The sequence below is a fragment of the Thalia democratica genome, chromosome 3, assembly GCF_965202585.1.
Source record: "Thalia democratica chromosome 3, ktThaDemo2.hap1.1, whole genome shotgun sequence".
NCBI classification, from domain to species: domain Eukaryota; kingdom Metazoa; phylum Chordata; class Thaliacea; order Salpida; family Salpidae; genus Thalia; species Thalia democratica.
Window position 1 is genome coordinate 56,856,471 of NC_139167.1, and position 21,986 is coordinate 56,878,456.

A 21,986-nucleotide genomic window follows, 5' to 3' on the forward strand; every position below is an offset into this window, starting at 1 on the left:
AAACAATTCAATTATTACAGTTTAGTAAACAGCAAAGCTGTTTGTTTTAGTTTTAATACTTGTGTAAGCATTTCATTTTAGATTTTTATAAAACACAACAATGCCCGTCGTTTTATTATAAATCTTCTGGTTATAAAACTGAATTTGTTATGTTAAGGGCATAGGGGGTAAATCACTCATTTCACAACTTTATCATATTTTATTGAGTTGTAACTAAGCTATGAGTTGCTTTTTGCAGATTTTAAAAGCTTTTTAGATTATATTTTTGAGATAAAGCTGGTTGAAGTCAGAGACTACAATAGTACTAATCAAAACCACCCAATACCTAAAATGGCTTCTAAAAAGGATTTTCTTTACTTTGAAAAAATTTCAGGCTAAGTTGGTTTCAGCCAGGCTAAGTTTAAAAAAAGTTCGCGCACAAACCCTGAGTAGATCTAAGGTGCCTCTGCATGTATGTTTTGTTTTTCTTGAAATTTGACTCATGTTATATGGGCATCAGATTGTGATGTGTGGGTCTTTATTTTATGATTGTCTTGGTAAGGAAAGAGTGATTGTTATAAATTATTGAAATAAAATTTGTTTGTTGTTAATTTATTTTATTTGTTATCATTTTGTTACTGTGTTAGAATTAAGATAGTTCTTTTTTTTTTTTTTTTTTATTAAAAATTAGAGGTAAAAGTATAAAGTTAATACTTTTTTTTTTGAGTTTTATGTCAAGTAAATACTTACAAATTTATAAAATACTTATTATTTTATTGATTTTAGTGTTGATATGTGTGTGTATATATATATACTACACACATTGTTATTTTAAATTTAACTAGCTGATGATTAAAGCGTTTTGCTTTATGAAACATATGTACTAGTATTTTAAAATTGTTCTTTAAAATAAACTATTTAAAAGCCCTTCAAGTGGGCTCTGTAGAAGGTGTTCAAATTTGAAAATTAACCTTATTTTATATTTATGCTCCAAATTTTTGTCGAGCACAGTAAACAAAAACACGTTCATAAAAAATGTCAGATTTTAAAAAGTTTGATATCAAGCACTTGACTAAGAACATTCCATGTGGTAAATAAGATGTGTATAAGGAAGCATTAATACAGAAAACTCAACACTTAGTAAGACGGATGCGGTGGAAAGCAAAGTTCTTCGAAGAAGAAGATCAAGTGGCTGCAGAAGAACACAAAACATACGGGTTCAAAACAACACGCACACCTAAGCCAATACAAAATCTACAGGCATTTGAAGAAGACCTAATAAAAATGGTGCAAGACGTAGAGTTCAGAATAAGTAGAAGCCGTTTCCAAAATGAACTTTCAAAGATTGTGCAGGACATAAGTAAGTGCAAAAATTTGATTGTGCCTTCTGATAAAACTTCTAATTTTTACGAAATTTCAGTAAGTGACTATAAAAAATTATTAAAAGACAATATTACTAAAGATTACGAAAAATGTACTGATAAAACTTTAAATGATATTAATGTAGAAGCTAAAAATTTAACTAAAAACTTAAAAATACACGATAGGATTAAAAAATTGCCTTTAAAAAACGCATAAATAATGGTCAAAGACCATAAAGATAACTTTTTGACACATCCCAAATGTAGATTAATTAATACTTCTAAGTCCAATGTAGGTCGCATAGTTAAGGTTAAGATTGACTGCATTAATAAGGCTGTGCGTTTAAAATCTAAACTTATGCAGTGGACTGATACAGACCAAGTCTTAAATTGGTTCACTAGTTTGGAAAAACAAAGTACAGCTTTTTTAAGTTTGATGTAGTCGATTTTTATCCTTCTATAAGCGAAAAATTGGTAATAATATCACTAAAATTTCCTGGTATTTTTACTAGCGTACCTACTGAAGACTTAATTCTAATAAAAAACGCATGTAAATCAGTACTTTATGAACAAGGAAACCTGTGGCAAAAGAAGAGAGCAAATAACACCAGCTCTCTTTTTGATGTAGCGCAGGGATCGTTCATGGGTGCAGAGTTATGTGAATTAGTAGCTCTTTTTTTGTTAGATGGGTTGAAAAATATCTTTGGTTTAGAAAGAGTTGGGTTGTACAGGGACGATGGTCTAGCTGTACTGCCCAACTCTTCTGGCTTTATAGTTGAAAGGCTAAAAAAAACAAACGCACGCCTTCTTCAAGTCTATGGGGTTAAGAGTCACTATTGAATCACCAATGTTGACGACTGACTACCTGGATGTGAAGCTCAACTTGTATGATCTCTCCTATATCCCTTATAAAATCAAAACGCAAAAATTATGTATATAAATAAATGTTCTAGCCACCCAAAAAATATTATAAACCAAATACCAAAAATAATTAATCAACGTTTAAATAAAAGATCAAGCAACAAAGAAAACTTTTAAAAGACAAAGCAAGATTACGAACTAATAATGAAAAAATGCGGTTACAATGATAATTTTGAAACAACGGAGCAAAAAAACAAAACGACCAATAAAAGTAAAAGAAAGCGAAATATAATTTGGTGTAATCCCCCATTCTGTACTTCAGTTAAAACAAACATCGACAGAGAATTTATAAATCTAGTAAAAAACATTTCAACAAAAATAACCCATTACAGGGTTGCCACACACTCAGGGAACTCAGGGAATCTCAGGGAATTTTCAAACTGTATAAAATCTCAGGGAAACTCAGGGAATTTTGGCATTTTTCTTTTAACTCAGGGAAACTCAGGGAAGTTTTGATTTTTTCTCTAAATTTCAGGGAAGTTTTTGAAAATCTCAGGGAAATTTTTTTCTAGATCTAGAATGAGGTTTAGTTAATCCAGTTTCAATATTTTGTTCAAAAGTAGTAATTTTTATTATTAAAGTGGTTATTTAGAATTTTTTTAACCTTGCGGCTAGTTCTTCAATATTCTTAGTATTAGTTGTCTTCTCAGTATTCATTGTCTTACTATTAACATTGTTGTATTAACACTCGATATCCCAAGCAAGTATAAAGACCTTGAGGCTGTTTTTGTGCTTCACAATGGCCAGGCAAGTGTTGAACGGGGCTTTAGCTTAAATAAGGAAGTAATATCAACTAATATGGGAGAGATGACAATAAGGTCCCGAAGAATGATCAAAGATCATCTATATGCAAACAGTCTAGAACCAAGCACAGTTGAACTAAGTTCTGAATTGTTAAAATTTGTAAAATCTTCTAGGGCCCAATATTTGGCATATCTTGAGCAACAGCGCTTTGCTAAAAATGTTCCAAATAAAGGTGATGCTTTGAGCAAGTTAGGAGAACAAAAAAGTAAACTTACAAAGCAACTCAAAAGTTTGAATGAAGACTATGACAAATATACTGCAGATGCCAACAAACAGTCTGATTTAGAAGCAATGAAAGAATTATTAGCAAGAGGAATAGCTGCTAAGGAAAACGCAAATAAACTTGAAAATAAAATTAAAACTATTGATTTAGAAATTGCATACTTAAAAAAACAGTATTTAGATTTTTTTATTAGGTAATATGAAATTGTTTTAAAATCAAAATTATGTTTTCAGTTATTTAAAATAGATTGTGTATGAACATCTAAAAGACATAAAAAAAAATTTAATTTTAGATTATTTTGTATCAGTTATTAGGTATCAAGTTGTACTTTGATATGAGATATTTCTTTAGCTATTTCTTTAACTTTCTTTTTGCAGGTTTTTTTACAATAATGTTAAGCTTTTAAGTTTTATTTACTGCATTCAGAACAGTTGCTAGGAAAGACATACAAGTCATAATGAAGTTATTATGTATGCATTTAAGTGAGTTCTTCATGTGAAATTATTATTATAGTATAATTAAAGTTTGTCAATTAAAATGTCAAACAAATTAAACTTTATTCTTTTATGAAGAAAGTTAACTAACAAGTTTACACAAAGTTGTGCAAAAATTTAGTTTTTAATTTTTAATTGGTTTAAACCTTTTAAGATTGAGTTTTTGAAAACAGTTTTTTTCATAAATTTAATGCAGAAGCATACACATACAACCTTCCTTTTATTATTAAAGAAGAAAAATGAGAATGAGGTATTAATAATTTGTGTTAGAAGAGAAATTTTTTTTTTAAGATTTGAAAAATACTCAGGGAAACTCAGGGAAATTTAAGGTTACTCAGGGAAATTTTTGGTCACTCAGGGAAGATTTTTTGGCTCAAAGAGTGGCAACCCTGGTATTGATAAATAATATTTATATTTGTTCAATCTTTTAATTAGTTCAAAAACTATAACAAAGCACATTTAATTATTATTTATTTAAGTACTTTTAAGTGAGACTTATCGAAAAATGTACCTTATCAAATTAAATTGAGTTAAAACTAAAATAAAATAAGTCGGAAACTTCTAAAAATATAAAATTACCTAATAACCAATGGTGTATTTAAAATTTAACTACATATATGTTTTTTTGTATGAAATTAAACGTTATTTGTTTTATATAATTAAATTAATATTTCAGGTTGAAGCTGGAGGCCGAGGTTTCGTACACCAACTACCACATCTACCTGGGCCACCTGGTCAAGATGACCCCGATCGTGCGCCGCCGCATCCATTCCCATGACAACGACGACCACGTGGTGCCCGTGCAACTGCACAGCAACCCCATCAAGGTTTTGAGGGGCGACCACCAGATGACGCTGCGTGTTGCCAGGTTGAAGATTGTAAATTTTAAAAATATAATTTTTTTTTATGTTTTGAGTTGAATTTGCAAAAGTTATAGAGAAAATGCATTGAATATAAAAGCAGCATTAAAATTTAGTCATTAGACTCTTTTTTTAAATATTTAGCATATAAAATGATTCAGTTTCACACGTACACAATCAAGTTTTAAAATAAAATTGCACGAATTAAAATGCAATATTAACTAAAATGAAAACTAAAATGTTAAGTTTTAATATCAGCACAGATAGTTTAAATAAATAAATATGTAAGTATATAATGTATTTTAATTATAAATAAAATGATATTTTCCAGGCGAATCCTGACCACACCGTCCACTTTCGCCAAAAACTCGGAGCGCGACCGCAAGCGGAGGGCCAAGGGACCTTTAGTCTTCAGAAAATCTCCTAAAGTGACGCGCATCGCCCCCGACACCGAGGAACTGGACGACGACGACCTGATGGGGGACCCCCTGTCCGAGTTCTTGAAAAAAAGCATTGAAGTAGGTGATTCCCCCCAACTGTGAACTATCTGCGCCCATTGTGAAGCAAATATCGACGTCTAGTGAATTTTTTCCCTGTGTGGTTTTTCTTTCAACAAATTATGTTTTAAGTAATTTCCCTCCGTTGAGAATCCGTTCATTTTGTGTTTTTATGCTGTGAACTTTGTTGAGTTGAAATTTTATTGAGTATCTGGTCTCTGTGTTGTATCTGTTTACATTAAATTTTTATTTCTGATATTTTACAACAAATACGTTCACATTGAAATATTATTTTTAAAGTTTTAGGCAGCTTAACTAATTGATTTTTTACTATTATAATAACTATTGAGTATCTGGTCTCTGTGTACCTTTTCTTTATATTAAACTTATATTTCTGATTTCTTTGAATAAACATGTTCACATGAAAATGATGTTTGTTTTTATAAGATTTAAAATGTTTTTGAAAACAATTAATTTATTTTAACTTGTTTTAATTTAGAACACAACCATTGTATGATGTTGATGAGCACAAACACCTTGATATTTACAACTCTAAGTTCATCAAAAGTTTCTTAAAGCGTGAATAACATATTTCTTGTCAACTATTTTAAATAAAACCAAGTTACTAGAAAATTTTAGATAAATTTGTAGATAAAAACCTAAAGTTTTCATTTTAGTTGAAAAAAGTATATTTTCTACTAACGCATCGCTTAAAATGAAAGAAGTTAGTTGACTAAAAAAATTGAAAATATATTTGCCGTTTTATTTCTAACTAAAGAAAACTTAAAACGAAATTGAAAAATGTTCCAGCTTAAATAAATAAGCAAAGTTTAAAATTAAATACATTAAAAGGAAAAGAGTAAATATACAAATTTTTAAAGTAGCCTTTGTTAAACAATATATAGAAATGAGTTATAAATATTTAAACTTAATTTTTGTTTAGAAAATGTTTACTCGAATGTAAACTTTATTTTCTCTTTCTTCAAGTAAATGAAACAAATCAAAAATTTCAAGTCCACTTATTTCAATGTGTATGAGATTAAAGTGTACAACGTATCATAGTTGAATAAGCTAGTCACTTTACCGCGTTGATTTTACATAAGAAAACTTTGAATACTGTTAGTTTTTACATTTGAACGTTAAAGCAAAACACGTTATACCATAAAAAAAAGTAGAAGGCATTTAAAACCACTTTATTTCAAAAAAAAAAGGAACTTAGCATCTGTTTTATTGATAAAAAGTGTGTATTTTTTTTTGGACTTAATTCGGACAAATTTGGATTGCAAAAGCACAAAAAGCTATTTAAATAAATAAATGATGAAACATTTTTAATGTGCATTTTCGCTTGTTGTGAATTTAACTTGATGTTTGCTTTTTTTTTCGTGAATAGACTATTTTAGATACTGTTTTTTTAAAAAGAATTAAAGTTATTTCTTATTAAAATAAATAGTTTCTTTTCGATGTTTTTAAGCTGTTGTGAGTTTGAACTAAAGCAAAATTATTAAGTGTACTTTCATTTATTCTTTGAAATAAAGGTTTCGTTAAACAAAACGTTTAAAAAGTATTTATATAAAATAAATCATTCAACAGGTGCCAATTTTTTTTCCAAAAATAGTGAAGAGTATTTAAATTTTTTTGATGCTGCAGATGTTTGGTGAAATAAAAAAAGTTTGCGTTTTTAGTATTTTAGCACAAAAGTGCTTACTAAAAGTGTGTGCTGAAGAAAAATCTGAACTGTTTTCTTTATCCTATAAATTTTAATACTGATTGTTTGTTTAACTCAATGTGTGTTGGTTTTGCTAACTGTTTTTACTTTTGCTAAATCTAGTGTGTTTTGTGTGGCGACATTTAAGCTATTAGCACGTATTTACTTATTATAGTGTAATTTGAAGTTTGTTTGCAATGTAATTAAAAACAATTTACAAATGAATATTTCAAATGAATTTAAAACACTTAACTCAAGGTAATCTTCTTAAAATCACTTTAAAGATTTTCTTTTCTATGGTTATAGAAGATTGTTTTTGCATATTAACTGTAATAAAAAATGTGCGGTGTGCGTAAGACATCTAACGGACGCTTATTTGACCAAAAATTGTAAAAACTAATTGTAAAGAATCTTTTTTAAAAACTAAGTCAAAGAGGTAGAACAAATAGTGTTTAGCTAAACAACTTGTTACTTGAGTTAGTTAAATTTTAAGATAACTTTGAGGTCTTCTCAATAAAAAACTGTTTGTAATTAATACCAATTGTACAGTAAAACATAATGCTAAGATTAAAATGCTAGAAAAAACTGCTCTTGTTATTTAATTTTTTGTTCTATGATGTTTCTACAATTTACGGGAGACTTAAATTTAATACTAGATTTTCGTGACGTGTTTTATAGCTTAAAAGAACTTGTGTAAAACGATTTTAACTGGTAACTTATTTATCAAATACCGTAAAACGTGTTCTTTACTGTTTATTGAACGACAAAAAAAAAGAACGTTTAAATTTTTTGGACCTGGTGCAAGAAAAAATCTTTCGGTTATCGAGTCGGACACCACGGATACCTTTGATATCACGGATAACGTCTAGACCATGACTGACTTAAAACGTTTTTATTTAGTATCCAGTCAGTAGAATTAACTAAACTATATAAAAAGTTCCAAAGAAACATTTTATTAATTTTAAAGGTGAAAAGTCGTACAAAAATAAGTTTGCGTTGAATTCAAAAGAAACATTTTATATCATTTATATACTGCTATTTTACATACTAACTATGTTTCTTTGTACCCTTATGATATGAGGCGATGCTTTATGACCGACTGGTGGAGAGTTCGAAACCCAATAAATGCACTCTTTTTCAAAACGCAGTGAGATCAACAAAATAATTGTTAAGAAAATCACATTAGCGGTTTCATACGTCATAAAAAAAAATCTACGAACGGGCGTTCGCCTATCCAAGTGGTTTGCTTAGCCGTTGTTTAGTCGATGCGTCCCGAGTTCGAGTCCCTGTTTTGTTCTCCCATTAGGGAGTAGGCGTCGTTGGCCTTACTCTCAGTGAGATTAAATAAGAGTGTAAATAGCTATACGTAATTCGGGGCGAGTTGGCCGGCCGTACCATTGCTTTACTGGTCTTAATTGATAGGCGACTTGTTTAAGACTGCCAGCATGGTTAGTACTTGGCTAGTCCTGTTTTTTGGCAGAATTATTATCTGTATTGTATAGATGCTTTTAAATATAATACTATTTATTACACATATTTTTTATGCATAGTTGAAAATTTTAAATGTTAGCTTAAATTTTCGAGCAGCATATAAAATAAGTGATAAAAATTAAAATCAATTAAAGTGTGTTGCCCAACCTAGCCTGCAACAAAGTATATAAGCTCACATAAAACATACTAAACGTGTTTAAAGTGCGTATAAAACAATGTTTTCTATATTATTCGTTGTACATTTAAAGTGTTGCTTTATGTATATATAAATATATAACCAGCATTTAAAATTTATAAAGTATCGAAACAAAAACAATCTAATTAATACAAAATATGTTAATTTTTTAAGTGAAGAATATGTTAGGGTTAAAAAGAACTATTAACAATATAAAGAATACGCACGGTAATTTACTATAGGTTGAGATAAATACATTTAATATTTTTTGCCTTACTTGGTCAAGTCATTTTAAATACAGCTTTTTTTGTTAATCTTGACAAGCTTTTTTTCATATATGCTATTTATTAAACGACAAAAAAACGCTCAAAATAGTTGGTCCTCAAGAAAAAAATATTTTGGTAATCATATCGCACACCACTTGCATGCCTTTTAACGTCTGGTCCAGAAGAAAATAAGTAAATATTATAATTAGCATTTAAAGTGCTAAGATATCTAATATGAAAATTAATTTCTAAAAGTTGTTAATTTTATTAATAAAAGAAAATGTGCTATGCATGTTCCTTTTAAAAATATATCTAGGTAACGATAAGGAATGTTTACGATAACTACATATCATTTGTAAGAGACTAATGCAGTGTTTTTAAAAACAATCTTTACACATGTTTGCTTGCAAAATCGATCATAAAAGAGTACCAGAATAGAAAATAAATAAATTTAAACCAGACAATACTACAAAATAGGGAAAGCTGTTGTTTCTATTATTGCAATACTAAAGAACAGTTTATTAACTCTTTAAGATAGAGTCGAAATCTTTAAAAATATCTATGTATTTAAGTTATCCAAAACAGCAGTTGGGAGTTTATGAAAAACTAGTCTAAATAACCATCAAAAAAATTAAAACCAAACCATGTTTCAAAACTTTAAAGGCTTTAAAAACATGAGTCTATCTAATATATACCTTTAACCCAAAAGTCTAAAGTTTTCAATAGAAACAATGATTAGAGCTTAAACTTCTAGTTATTAAGATTACAAACTTAAAATATCTCCCTAATATTGTTATAAAAAATATTTGTCGTGAACTTTTAATTTGTTCGAATCGCACTAGTACAAAAATTAATCTCTACTAATAAATTATTTCATTATTTATAAATTCTGGCTCCAACGTAGCTCGCATGTCATTCCTGAACTGCTCAACGTTCTTTCTTCTAACGACGTCACTCTTTATGACGTCACTCGCGTTAGGTCTATCTTCGTAACATTTTTTTTTCATTAAATCCAAAACCGTCATCAGATCCGCGTCTTTAGACAAGGCTTCTGCGCAGGAAAGGTGCCTGACACACTCCCCGAGAGAATACACGTCGGCTTTGTTGACCGCTACTGGCCAACCTAATTCCGGAGCCTTATATAAACCGTGTACATGTTCGTTTTCAATAAATTCATCACTGTTTTTAGCTGAGCAACCGAAATCACACAGCTTAAACTTCCAGTCGCTGCCGAGGATGAGGTTGTCCGGCTTCACGTCCAAATGCACGATTTTTAAAGAGTGCATGTGCAGCAGCCCTTTGCAGCAGTCGGACAACAAGACCCACTGCGAGTTGCAGTTTGCGTTGCAGGCGAAAAAGTAAACTTCCAAGCTCTTGCACGAGGCCACGCCCAGCTCCATCTGAATGAACAGCGCTCCGTCTTCGGTGAAAGCCCGGTAGAACTCTGCGACGTTCGGATGCTTTCCCAGCTCTTCGTGGTTGTGCACGTCCTTTTTGATGCGCAACTGGGATTCTTGTCTGACAATTCTCTTGATAGCGTGCTTTCCAAGCTCTCGGCTCTCCGCCCGGAAGGTGGTAGCAAAGTGCCCGTTCCCGATCGCTTTAGGGTTGAACGATTTGAAGTAAGAAAACTGAACGTTCTTCGACTTGTTGTGTTGAAGAAGCCTGTTGTTTTTTTCTTCGCAACGAGATACCTGCACCACCTTGCCCTTGTTGAACTGGTTGACATTTTTCGCTCTCGGCACCTGAGGACAAACTTTTTCGTGTGACAAAGATTCTGCTATGCTTTTAACGGACACAGACAAACTTTGCAGGTTTGCGGCTGTTGTATGGGTGTAGTAGTTTGAAGGAAGGAGAAGTATTTCTGCTTCCTCTTTACTAACTTCAGAAAAGTGAAAGGATGTTGACTTTTGTGCAAATTCAGAAGAATCACAAGAATCTGGTTCCTTTTTGTTTGTTGTAGTTTTGTCAGGACTTTCTGTAGTCAGGCTTGTATCAATGAGTTCAACATCAAGATTAAACTTTATTGGAGAACCCGATAAAAAAGCACGCGAACCATCAGAAGAACTGTCATATGAATGATCAGGTGAATCGTAGTCATATGGGTCTGAATCTTTCCTGTTTGATGTTTTTCTAAGTGGATTTTTCGTAGGCACAACTTCTCTATCTGACTCTTTTTCTGAATTCAGATTCGAACATTTTGGAGAAAACGGTAAATAATCATTAGAATTATCAAAAGCGTCGTTGACCGGAACGCCATTGCTTGTATGATTGGTTTGTGAATTAATAAGAAATTTTCCATGTCTTCTTTCATAATTAAAATTCCTATCAGCTGTCTTTTTAGTTAAAGTCAAATAGCCTGAATCCTGTTTGGCAAAGATTTCTCTTTTTGCAAGCGGCGTGCAAAGCTTTGGACATTTAGCAAAAGGACTAGTATTACTATCAGGACTGTCTGAAAATATTTTATTGAACTTGGACGGCTGCTCTGCCTGTTTCTTGTTACTTGAGCCCTCAGCTTGTTCTTTTTTGCTTTCGATGTTTAACAAATTAGTAAGTTTAGAGAGCCCAAAACTTTCCCTGCGTGGGCTGATTGGTGGGAAAAATTTCGATTTTTCACCAGAAACTTTAGGGAGACCGAGCATTGAAAGAGGAAAAGGTTTTCCTGGTGTTTTTAGGCCAGCACAGAAGTCGGGGGAACAACTTTCGACTGGCTCATCAACATGACCCTGAGCACTTGGTGATGATTGAACGTTTTCATCACTGCAAATTTCATAATCCTGTAGAAAATTACTGTTGTTAATAGATTATTCTTTTATTAAAAATTAAGCTTCAGATAACAGTATTATTTACTACTTATCATTATAAAAAGTATTCGCTGCTCAAAAAGTTTTTTTTCGACACATGTTCAAAAATTATATAGTTTGTTTTTGATGGGGAATGTAAAACAATTTTAAGCTTTTTAACTTATTTCACAACAGCAGTAGTATGTCATTACATATAAATTGTGTTCAATTAAGTTTTCAAAAGTTTTGTAATAAATATAATTGAATAGAGTTATTAACTTTTAGATTATTTAAGTTTACAAACGGTTATTTAACTTAAAAACTAATTCATCTAATAATTTTTGAATACACAAACTATGCAGATAGTATTATAGTAACTATCTAAATTTTACCTACTTGTTTACTGAAATCATAGTTACTAGCGAATCTTTTGTAAAACTACACAACACAAACAGTTTCATTAAACATTGAGCCACTTACACTAAACAAGTTCTAAGTACATAATAATCTAACTACAAACACTCCAAAATGTTGTTTTATTTTTTTTTACTACATAATAACAATCACAACCTCCTTTTTGTCAAACAACATCCGACGGTTCCTGTTGTTCGGTGTATTGCGACGTTTGAAAGCATTTGGAAATGGCAATGAAGCGTTGTTGGTGCAACGCTCTTCGTTCTCATTCCTCTTCCTTGTTGGATCACTCATCCTTGATGGTTTTGCAATTGAAAATTAAAATTTATCTATTATATCTGAAATTTGTACACATGGTGTTAAAACAGTATATTTTTACAGGGAATTTCGTTATATAAGCTTTACATTGTAGTAATTATAAACAAAAAACCAAGCTTCATTTAACGAGCCATTTGTTCAATACAGTAATTATTATTTTTTAATTTATATACAATTTAAATCTACTGAAGTATCAATTTACATACCAAGAGCCAACACATGTTGGTAGTAAATATTATTGAATACCAAATAAAATAGAAATAATTGTAAACAATTAAGAAAAGTATAGGCAAAGATATGAAATAAAACAAAGTTCTTAGCTACAAACTAAACTGTAACAATTTGTATCATACTTTATTGGCTAATAAAGTAAAATACTTTAAAAATTGCTGTTGTTTAAAAAAAAAAAACCTAGCATTTGGTTTTTTATTTAATCTAACTTGTTTTCAAAGGGGGAATAAAATTAATACAGTTAAAAACGTTAGAATGTGGTAGCATCAGAAAGATTCCTTTTTCGTTGATAAACATACTAATACAATTTAAACAACTTAAAATATTAACAAAAATATGCTAAAATAAAATAAAAACAAAATAAACCATGAGGTAAAAGTACTAGTATGTAATTTCTTTAATTAGAAAACAAAAAATAATAAATTGCTTCGAAAGTGTGAGTGTTTAGTATAGAATATTTATTTTCTAAAAATTTTGTAACAAAAATAAATAATTTCAAACAGCAGTTCTGTCCTAGGCAAGACGTTAACTGCATCCAAGTGGTGCACGACTTGACAACTGAAACGTTTTTTCGTATAATCGGTCCTAGGACGAGTTATTTTGACCTTTTATTTGTCGTTATACAATCATAAAAGCAATAAGTTGTTCAAAACAGTTAGAAGTAGGCTCAGACCATGAAAAAACAATTATCTTTTTAATATTAATACTTCAACCACGCAAAAACGACTTTTGTTACGTTAGTGAAAAATGCTTGACTTTATTTTGCCACTTTAAATTTTAAAATAAACCCATATTTACAAAATTTCATAACTTCAACTAGTGTACTGCACTTCATAAGTTTGTTTTAACTCAACAATTTTACCAAAAGAGTTTTTAACATTAGATTCAAATAGATAGGCAATACAGCTGTTACTCCGTTTCAAAACCCCATGCTTCAGTTTAGGGATTTTCCCTCGAGTGACTTCAATGGTAAGCTACACCTCCATCACACCCGGTTTAGAAATGTAAAGAATCGTGGTCGAAGATTCCAAAGATATACCTATAAACAAATAAACAAATTTTTGTTAAATGCTATTGAAATTTATAAACATTAAAAACGACTTAACTATGTTTTCAATTGAACTCCATCAGAGGTTGGCAAAATACAGTCGGCGGAATAATTTTAACCCGCCAATAGAGAAACTAAAGCAGTAGAAGCAGTGTAAAGCATTTTGTAAAAAAAAGTTACAAACTTACTTTTTGTCTCTGAGTAAACTATTGCTTATTCTATGTTTTTTTCATTAATAGTTTGCTGTATAATATACACACTTTTTAATAACATGTATTGTATCTTAAATTAAATATCTTAACATAATCTCTACTACTGAGCATCGTACTAGAAACCTTGTGATCTAATTATTGTCCTGCCACTAGGACATTAAGTCAATTACTACGTTACATACTTTTGCGTCGTTTTTTTGAAAAACAAATAAGTTTTCAAATACACAACATTTACATTGAGCTTTATAAACTTTTATGTTGATTATTAAAAAAACGGCTTAAACTTCTTCAAAATCATTTATAGATACTGAGTACAAATCATTACATGGATAGTAGCAACAACAAAAATATTATGCCATTAAAAGCTTACTTTCGTGAAAGGTTTTTTTATAAACAGCTTGGCTTGTTTAGTTATATTTTCAAAAGAATTTGAAACTTAGCATAGTTAGTTTCTTAATTGAATGTAAAGTTAGTTGCTTAGTATAACTGTGGAATAAATCAAAATAGTATACATTAGCATACCTGTATATAACTAAGTTTTTTTTATTTTTAAAGTTTTATTTGCACTCAAAAAATAGAACCTTTTTAAGTACTTTGAAATTTTTATCCTGTTACATAGAATTTTTACAAGTACATAAAAAAAAAAAAAAGTCTTATCATAATAAAGAAATAGCAAAGGTCATTATAGCCAAAGCCTGAATTTTATTTTTTGTGATAAAAGCTCAAGTTGTCATAAATATTTAATTAAAACTTCGTTTTTGTTTAACATATTTCTGTATCAAACAGAATATGTTAAAAGTCAGGGTAGTAGAAGGTTAACAACTGAGAATATAGAAAAAAAAATATATACTTTTTGAGAATACAAAGTCATAAAATATTCATTACAAAAAACTTAGAGCTTTAACTCACATTAAAAATATCCACTCACAACTGAGTTTTGGAGGTAATTTACCTGACCATTGCAAATTATCTTTTAAACTTCTTCGTCACATGCTGATCATCTTGTCTAACGTAAAATCGTTTAGAGGGTACTTAGTTGTTTCAATAATGACAACTGAAAACTCATTTGGAGGTGTAGAATGTTCAACAATTTCAATGAGTGAACAGTTGGTTACTATACACAACACGTATCGAAGCATAGTCTAGGACAGTGGTTGGCACGCTACTTCGAATCCGTGAACCCTAAATCACAAAATTATAATTCTGTGCACCCTAACTTGCATTCTTGAGCGCCGCTAGTGTTTAAGAATATATAAAAACTTTTAATCGTTTTTTTACTAATAATTCAATAACACCCAGTTAATTTTACACGCTAACTTTAAATTTACCAATTTACCCTATCAATTTCAATAAACTTTTAATATCGATGATCTAATTTTTACAACATTATTTTAATTGTATTACCCAGGTCTAAAATACTAACTATATTAATTTAATACATTTTCACTACCCCAACTAACAATCAGTAGTCTTGGTACTTTTTATTGGGTCGTAAATTTAGATTTTTAGTTTAGTTAACTTAATATTTTTTTATTAAGCGATAAGTTTGACACTATTACATGTTAACCAATTTTTGAGTCAGAAAATAAGCCTGAGTGACTAAAGACTAGACTTATAACACAAGCTAGCCTTAAAGAATGGTATATATAAGCAAAAAACTAATTTAAATTACAACGAAAATTAGAAATTTATAGATCTTGAATATTTTAAAAATTAATAATTAATTACAAATTAAAGAATTTCAAGTAATGCAACAGTTAAAGATTTTTAAAGGATATCAAAATAAACCAAAGATTTTCAACAAATTTATAACTAGCCTCAGTCAAGCTGAGTTTTTGTAAATATATTAAGACTAGCCTCAGTTGGTCTAGGTTTTTCATGATTTAAAACTAGACTTAATAATTCTTTGAGAGCTAAGTATGTAACAGCTCTGATATTATTGATCCTTCCTAAACTTTAATTTTATTATAAGTAAAACATACTTAAATTTTTTTGGCCCTACTACTTTTTTTGTCAAGTATCAGTTGATTAAGCTGATTAATAAAGTGATTTTAAATGTAGCAAAACGTTTTTAAACAATAAGAGTTAATAAAATTAAACATTAATAGAATACTAACCGTTTATTTTGTTTTGAGAATCTATGAGGTTTGCTCACTTCGGTTTTTCTTTAGGCGGCTAGAGTGGAAGAATTTTTACATAATGTAACAGGATAGAACTAGGAGAACACAAAAATTGTCGTTTTGTTAACAACAAAATGGTCAATTAGATATCAAGGTTGAGTATATCTTAAATGTAGAAAAATAAAAATAAAAACTTTAATTTAGTTTCTGCGCGAAAAAAAAAATTCATGTACCCCAAAAGTCTCGTGCACCCTAAAAAAAATTTCATGTACAGTAGTGTGCACCAGTGTACACCGTGCCGACCACTGGTCTAGGACTTTACTCAAAAAGTAGAACATTTTCAAATTACTAAATTACTTTGAAATTTTTATCCTGTAACCTAGAATTTTTACAAGTACATGAAAAAAAAAAGTCTTATCATAATAAAGAAATAGCAAAGGTCATTATAGCCAGAGCCTGAATTTTTTTTTTTGTGAAACAAGCTCAAGTTTTCATAAATTTTTGATTAAAACTTATTTTTTGTTTAACATATTTCTGTATCAAATAGAGTATATTAAAAGTCAGGGTAGTAGTAGGTTAACAACTGATAATATAGAAAAAAAAATACTTTTTGAGAATACATAGTCAGAAAATCATCACTACAAAAAACTTAGAGCTTTAACTCACATTAAAAATATCCACCAACAACTGAGTTTTGTACGTAATTTACCTGACCATTGCAAATTATCTTTTAAGCTTCTTAGTCACATGCTGATCATCTCGTCTGACGTAAAATCGTTTAGAGGACGTACTTAGTGGTTTCAATAATGACAACTGAAAACTCATTTGGAGGTGTAGAATGTTCAACAATTTGAATGAGTGAACAGTTGGTTACTATACACAACACGTATCAAATCAATTAAGGTAACAAAATTTAAGATGATTGCATGAAAGTTCAAGTTACAAAAACTCACTTCTGACAGCTCACATTCTTATAAAAAATTTTAGGTCATCTGAAAAAATTAAAAAAGTTTATATAGATTAAATAATGATTAAATATATAGATTAAATAATGATATTACAATAGTATAAATAAAAGTAATTTTTGAAAGAGATAATTCACAATAACTTGGAGCTATTACAATTAGAACTATCGAAATTTGTCTAATCAGAACTTGATTTGTAAGCAAGTAGTTTATATATAATTTGTACTAAATATAGTTAAGTTTTTTAACTTTTAACAGAAAACATTTTAAACAAAAGTATTTTGTAAGTGTGTAAAAGGACTGTATAAATGTTTTTTTTTGCACAAATTAAAAAACTAAAAACAACAATGCTGAAGCACTACTTTTTTTTTAAATTAGTGAAAAACTTCATATAGGTATCTTATACATCAAGGTTTCTTAAACTTACTTTCATAATAGCACTTTTGATAGAAACTTAAAAAGTAATCATCCACTTTTGGAAGCCCTACTACAAATACATACATTAACAAAAACCTGTGGTTTAGTAGATTCTTGAATAATCAACATCTGATTGTCCCAACTTACAAATTTTTATTAAATGAGCATTTTAAGAGACGCTTTAGTGGATGTACTAGCACATGCCAACAAGAACTTAAGAAATTAAAATTTAAAAATGTTTATTGTAAACAAAAAATTTCACGTTAAGATGTTACCAAAAATATAATAAGTAACTAGTTAATAAAATTTAATAAATTGCTGAAGAAAATTGCTAAAAATATAAACAGTGAATGAGCTAAAACCCACATAGAATTGTAAGTATGGTTTACATCTTCATTACACTGTAAACTATAATAAATGAATAATAACATTGACCTAACTAATTCTTATATTAAATAATACTTAGGGCTACTCTATATAAAAAAGTACTTACTAAACAGCAACTACAAACACTAACAAGTATAAATAATAATGTACAATAAAAAAAAACTTTATGCTTTAGAAGTTACTTTGAATGTTATCAAAACTTTAAAACAATTTAAATTCTCAGAGAAAGATGTTTAACAATGTATAAAATAATATTACATTTAAATACTTATTTAAATCAAGGACTGCTTATAAGAACTAACTAATAAAAAATAACTTTATAATAAACAAAAAATAATACAAATATCTATTTTAACTACATGTTAGCAGCAGCAAGGTGGTTTAGACTCTAGAATTATTGCCTGCTCCAACTGTTGGGAGTTTATATATGGCTGTAGTATGGAAATGCAAACTTGCATCAGTAAACTTGTGACTGCTCTTTATTTTCTCCTTATTTAAACTTGCATCAATATAACACGTAGCCTTGCGAGCTTTCTCTTAAGCGCTTGGATGAACAAAAACTTTAACTTGAAACTTTCCATTAAATTTAAACAGTTATTAAAAGTAGTTTGATATCCTGTTACAGAAGTTAAATCTGATGCAATTTATAGTTAGCTGTAACAAAGAAGGGAATATTGACCTACTAAAAATAAGTATTTTTACCGTATTTAAAATATTTACATGTTTGTTGTTATTAAATTTTTTTTTTTTTGAAAAAGTTTAGATATTTAACATAAGTAATTTCGTATTTTAAGTTCAGTTTTAACCTTGTGCTAATAGTTTTTTGTAAGTTAACGTACGTGACTCAAAATTAAATGTAAGAGTAAAGCACTAGACAAGAAGTCTTTTCAGCTGATGTGCTGTGAATATTAAGTACACAAATTTTGACAAGTATGCAGTTTAGTACGCACTTTTTAAACAAAACACATTTTTGAACCAAAATAAAAACTTTCTGTCAGGTTTCCTTTTTGTTTAGACTAGTAATTCTTAGCTAAAAAAAATCTATTGAGTAGCTGCTGTGTTCAGAATGTGTACTTTAGCAAAAAATAACTGTAATATTCAATACTAGAAAGATTACATACAACAACTATTTGTTCAAAAAGGGTTTGTTCAACATGCTTCTAGGAAAAATTAAGGAACTTTTCAAATTAGAAATGACAGATTCTAACATTTCGACCTAGAAAAAACAGACTATTTGTCATCTTGAAGTCAAAAAACTAACTTGGCCTCACTTGGCCTGACCCGTTGTAACCCTGACCACAGCTCACGTAACAAATCTCAATTGAGCTAACTTGAAAACCGAGTTGCATAGCTTGAAGCCTAGTGTGTTTGTATAAAAATTTTTCGAATATTTCTCAAACAAAAATAAAACGGTCTCAAAAAATAAAAAGACCTGCCCGTAACTAGAAAATCAAAACAAATGCAAACCTTTCAGTGATCGTTCTCAAATACTGTTACGTAGAAAAGTAAACTCTTTATTTTATAATGTTTTCCGGCAAGTAGTTTGCTTAAAGCAATTTAAGCAAACTGTTTAAAACTAGTTCACGTACGTGAACAGACCGTTTGTGTTTTTTGTTTTTCTTCAAATGAATTCTATAGACTACTGTTCATGACTGGGTATAGTTTCTACTATACCCACTTTGTTACGCCTTTAACTTAAAAAGGAGATTTTGGTGGGCGGTGAGTGCATCTTAGTTACTATAGATTTTTAAAATCAAACTACTTACAAATCAAACAAATCAGCGGTTCCGCTTTTCGAAAATAATTTGAGGACAAAAACACCTAAACGTACGAGACATAATGACCTACTACTTTTCTTAACTTAATTAAAAATATGGCTATACACCACCATAACGGGTTAGGAAATGGTATCGTTGATTGTCGTTTCTGTTTCACCTCCCTCTGTTTTGAATTAGGTCACCTAGATTTCTCTTATATTGTTTGTATCTTTATACAAGGGTCTCCAATCCTTTTCTGAAGAGGTACCTTTTGTAAAATTTCTTACTATTTCACTTTTTTGGAAAGAAATTTATTTTTAATAATGTTTATATTTTACTTGTAGTTAACGTATAACCGCGTTGGCTGGCACATTATATTCCTCACTTAATTTAAGTTATTGACTATTTTAACTAGTTAAGAGTTGAATTTTTATATACTAGCGTTTATATTATTGTAAATGAAGGTAAGACAACACTTCAAACTTTAAGATTGTTTCTTCTAAATTAATATTAATAAATCGTGTTACACTACATACACTAAGGTTTTATTTTATACACTCACAAATGAAATTGTAATTTATCTGAAGAATTTAACTCACGGTGTTAAACGGAATCATACGAAATTTTATACATCTATAAGACGAAACCGGGATAAAGCTGAATGACCATATAAAGAATATATTAGAAACAACTATATAGATAGGGAAACAGAAATGAACCACTGATTTTGTATGACTATAAGGGAAAATATCAGGCTTATTGTCAACAAGCTAAGTATTTCTAAAGAAAAAAAAAATAAAAACTTTCATCTTCCATATTCTACATTGAAACTGGACACTAATTCGCTCTCTCCTTCTGCCAGATCAAATGGAGTTCGTCTTAATTCTATGATTCAAGCACCATTAAAGGTCTAGTAAGAAGAAGACGTGACAAAAATTGTTTAAACTTATGTGGTTATTGGTGGTTCCAATTCAATTTCAATCCCTTATTCTCCTTTTTAAAAAACATAATTAATAATTAAAGAATAGTTTCGTAACTTATCATAAGCCTTACTATGCGTACAGTTCTTGTAACACTGTATACCGATCTGTAAGAAAATCTGAGAAGTATGAAAGGAAGAGATAACGAGGATAAGATACAAAATATTCTAAAGTATGTTATTTCTACATGTACTTATATCTAAAGGTATTGGGCAGCTTGCGATAAGAATTATAGTTGACAGGATTGGGAAAAGAGAGTACAAGAGAGCAGAAGTTAGAGCTAAAGCAGTTCTTTATTTTATTATTAACTTCACCCTGTCCGTAACACACTGGATAACGCTTCAAGGTCTTACGACGTTCGGTCTTTACCGAGATCAGCATAATCTTAAAACTGTGTGTTCTGTTAATACTAGAAACGCAACTCTAAGAATCAAACTAAAATAAGTTAACACAATAATCATTACAACGTGTATACTTAGTGGAATCTTAGATCCCATGTTTAAACCTCAGCAAACGTTGCCGACAGTTCTTTCGGTATCATCCCACCAGATCGTTTTCTAATCGTTCACACCCTAAGGGAAAAACTTAACTATAGAAGGTTAGTTTCCTTTCTAACATACTATTTTTTTGAAAGATAAAATCCAGTCTGATTTACATCGACCTTAACTCAACTCACGTAAAGAATTAAAAGGCGCACGAACTTACTAAAAGTTAGCTGCTGCGGTAATTGGTATCTTTAAGTCAACAAAGAGGTCGTTTATTTCTTTCAGCTACGATCGGAGTAAGAATAATAGCGCTCTTAACCCCAGCGTTAGTTAGTTTTTATTCAGCTAACTATTTGGATACTTTTACCACGTATTTTGTTACAAATTTAAACTTATGCTATATAATAAAAAGCGTCCATCCCAGAAAAAATATACTCTAATGACTTGATTAGATAGTATTCAACTACCTGGGGTCTTGTCAAATTATTCTAGGTTTTTGACAAGAGTTCAAAATTATACTTGCGCAATAGAAACATAAAGACAAACTAATAATAGGCGAATTTGAATGGCCTAACTAAGGCATATTTCTTCCGATTAAGCTTAAGCTATTCACGTCTTTTTTATAAGAATCAAAAAGTTGTGTGTTTAGTACACAGACGTTTGTAATTAATGAGTTGTTTTATTACCGTATTATATAGTTGTACTTGGTGTATACACTACCTACTCCGTTACAAATTAAAAATAAACTATTTTTAACGGAGTTAAGAGCTGACTCCTTTAATTAGGCTTATTCTAGGTATCATAAAACGCGATTTAGCATGTAACAACTTTTACACTTTTCTTTACTCAATAGAATGCATTCTTTTGAAACTATCCGCAGTTCAAAGTGCAAAAGATCCTTTTATTTCGAGTATACGGAGATCGTACCCCAGTAAAGTACAAGAAAAAGAGGGTAAGGAATTCTTGTTGTAACGTAATAAGCTTGACTGTAATTTTACGGAAAAAATCGTTTTAAAATTTAGGTGATTTATAAAACTTCCTGTTGCAATCAAAGGAGTTAAAGAAATACGGAAGAGTTTAAAGGTACTAATCT

At 29.8% G+C, this 21,986-nt stretch overlaps 1 protein-coding gene across 1 annotated transcript; it reads left to right on the forward strand.

The window, feature by feature from the left end:
* Nucleotides 1–901: 901 nt before the first annotated feature.
* Nucleotides 902–5,444, forward strand: LOC145831990 (uncharacterized). The gene is made up of 3 exons (XM_082939346.1): nt 902–1,339; nt 4,459–4,650; nt 4,974–5,444. Exons 2-3 carry the CDS (start codon nt 4,523–4,525, stop codon nt 5,182–5,184), a joined length of 339 nt encoding a protein of 112 aa, XP_082795472.1. The 5' UTR covers nt 902–1,339; nt 4,459–4,522; the 3' UTR covers nt 5,185–5,444.
* The last annotated feature ends 16,542 nt before the right edge of the window (nt 5,445–21,986 follow it).

Bases quoted from the DNA above. Each gene is read 5' to 3' on its own strand.
- LOC145831990 (XM_082939346.1), top strand. From the start codon at position 4,523: ATGACCCCGATCGTGCGCCGCCGCATCCATTCCCATGACAACGACGAC. The intron at 4,651-4,973 runs GTTGAAGATTGT...GATATTTTCCAG, and splicing joins ATGACGCTGCGTGTTGCCAG to GCGAATCCTGACCACACCGT.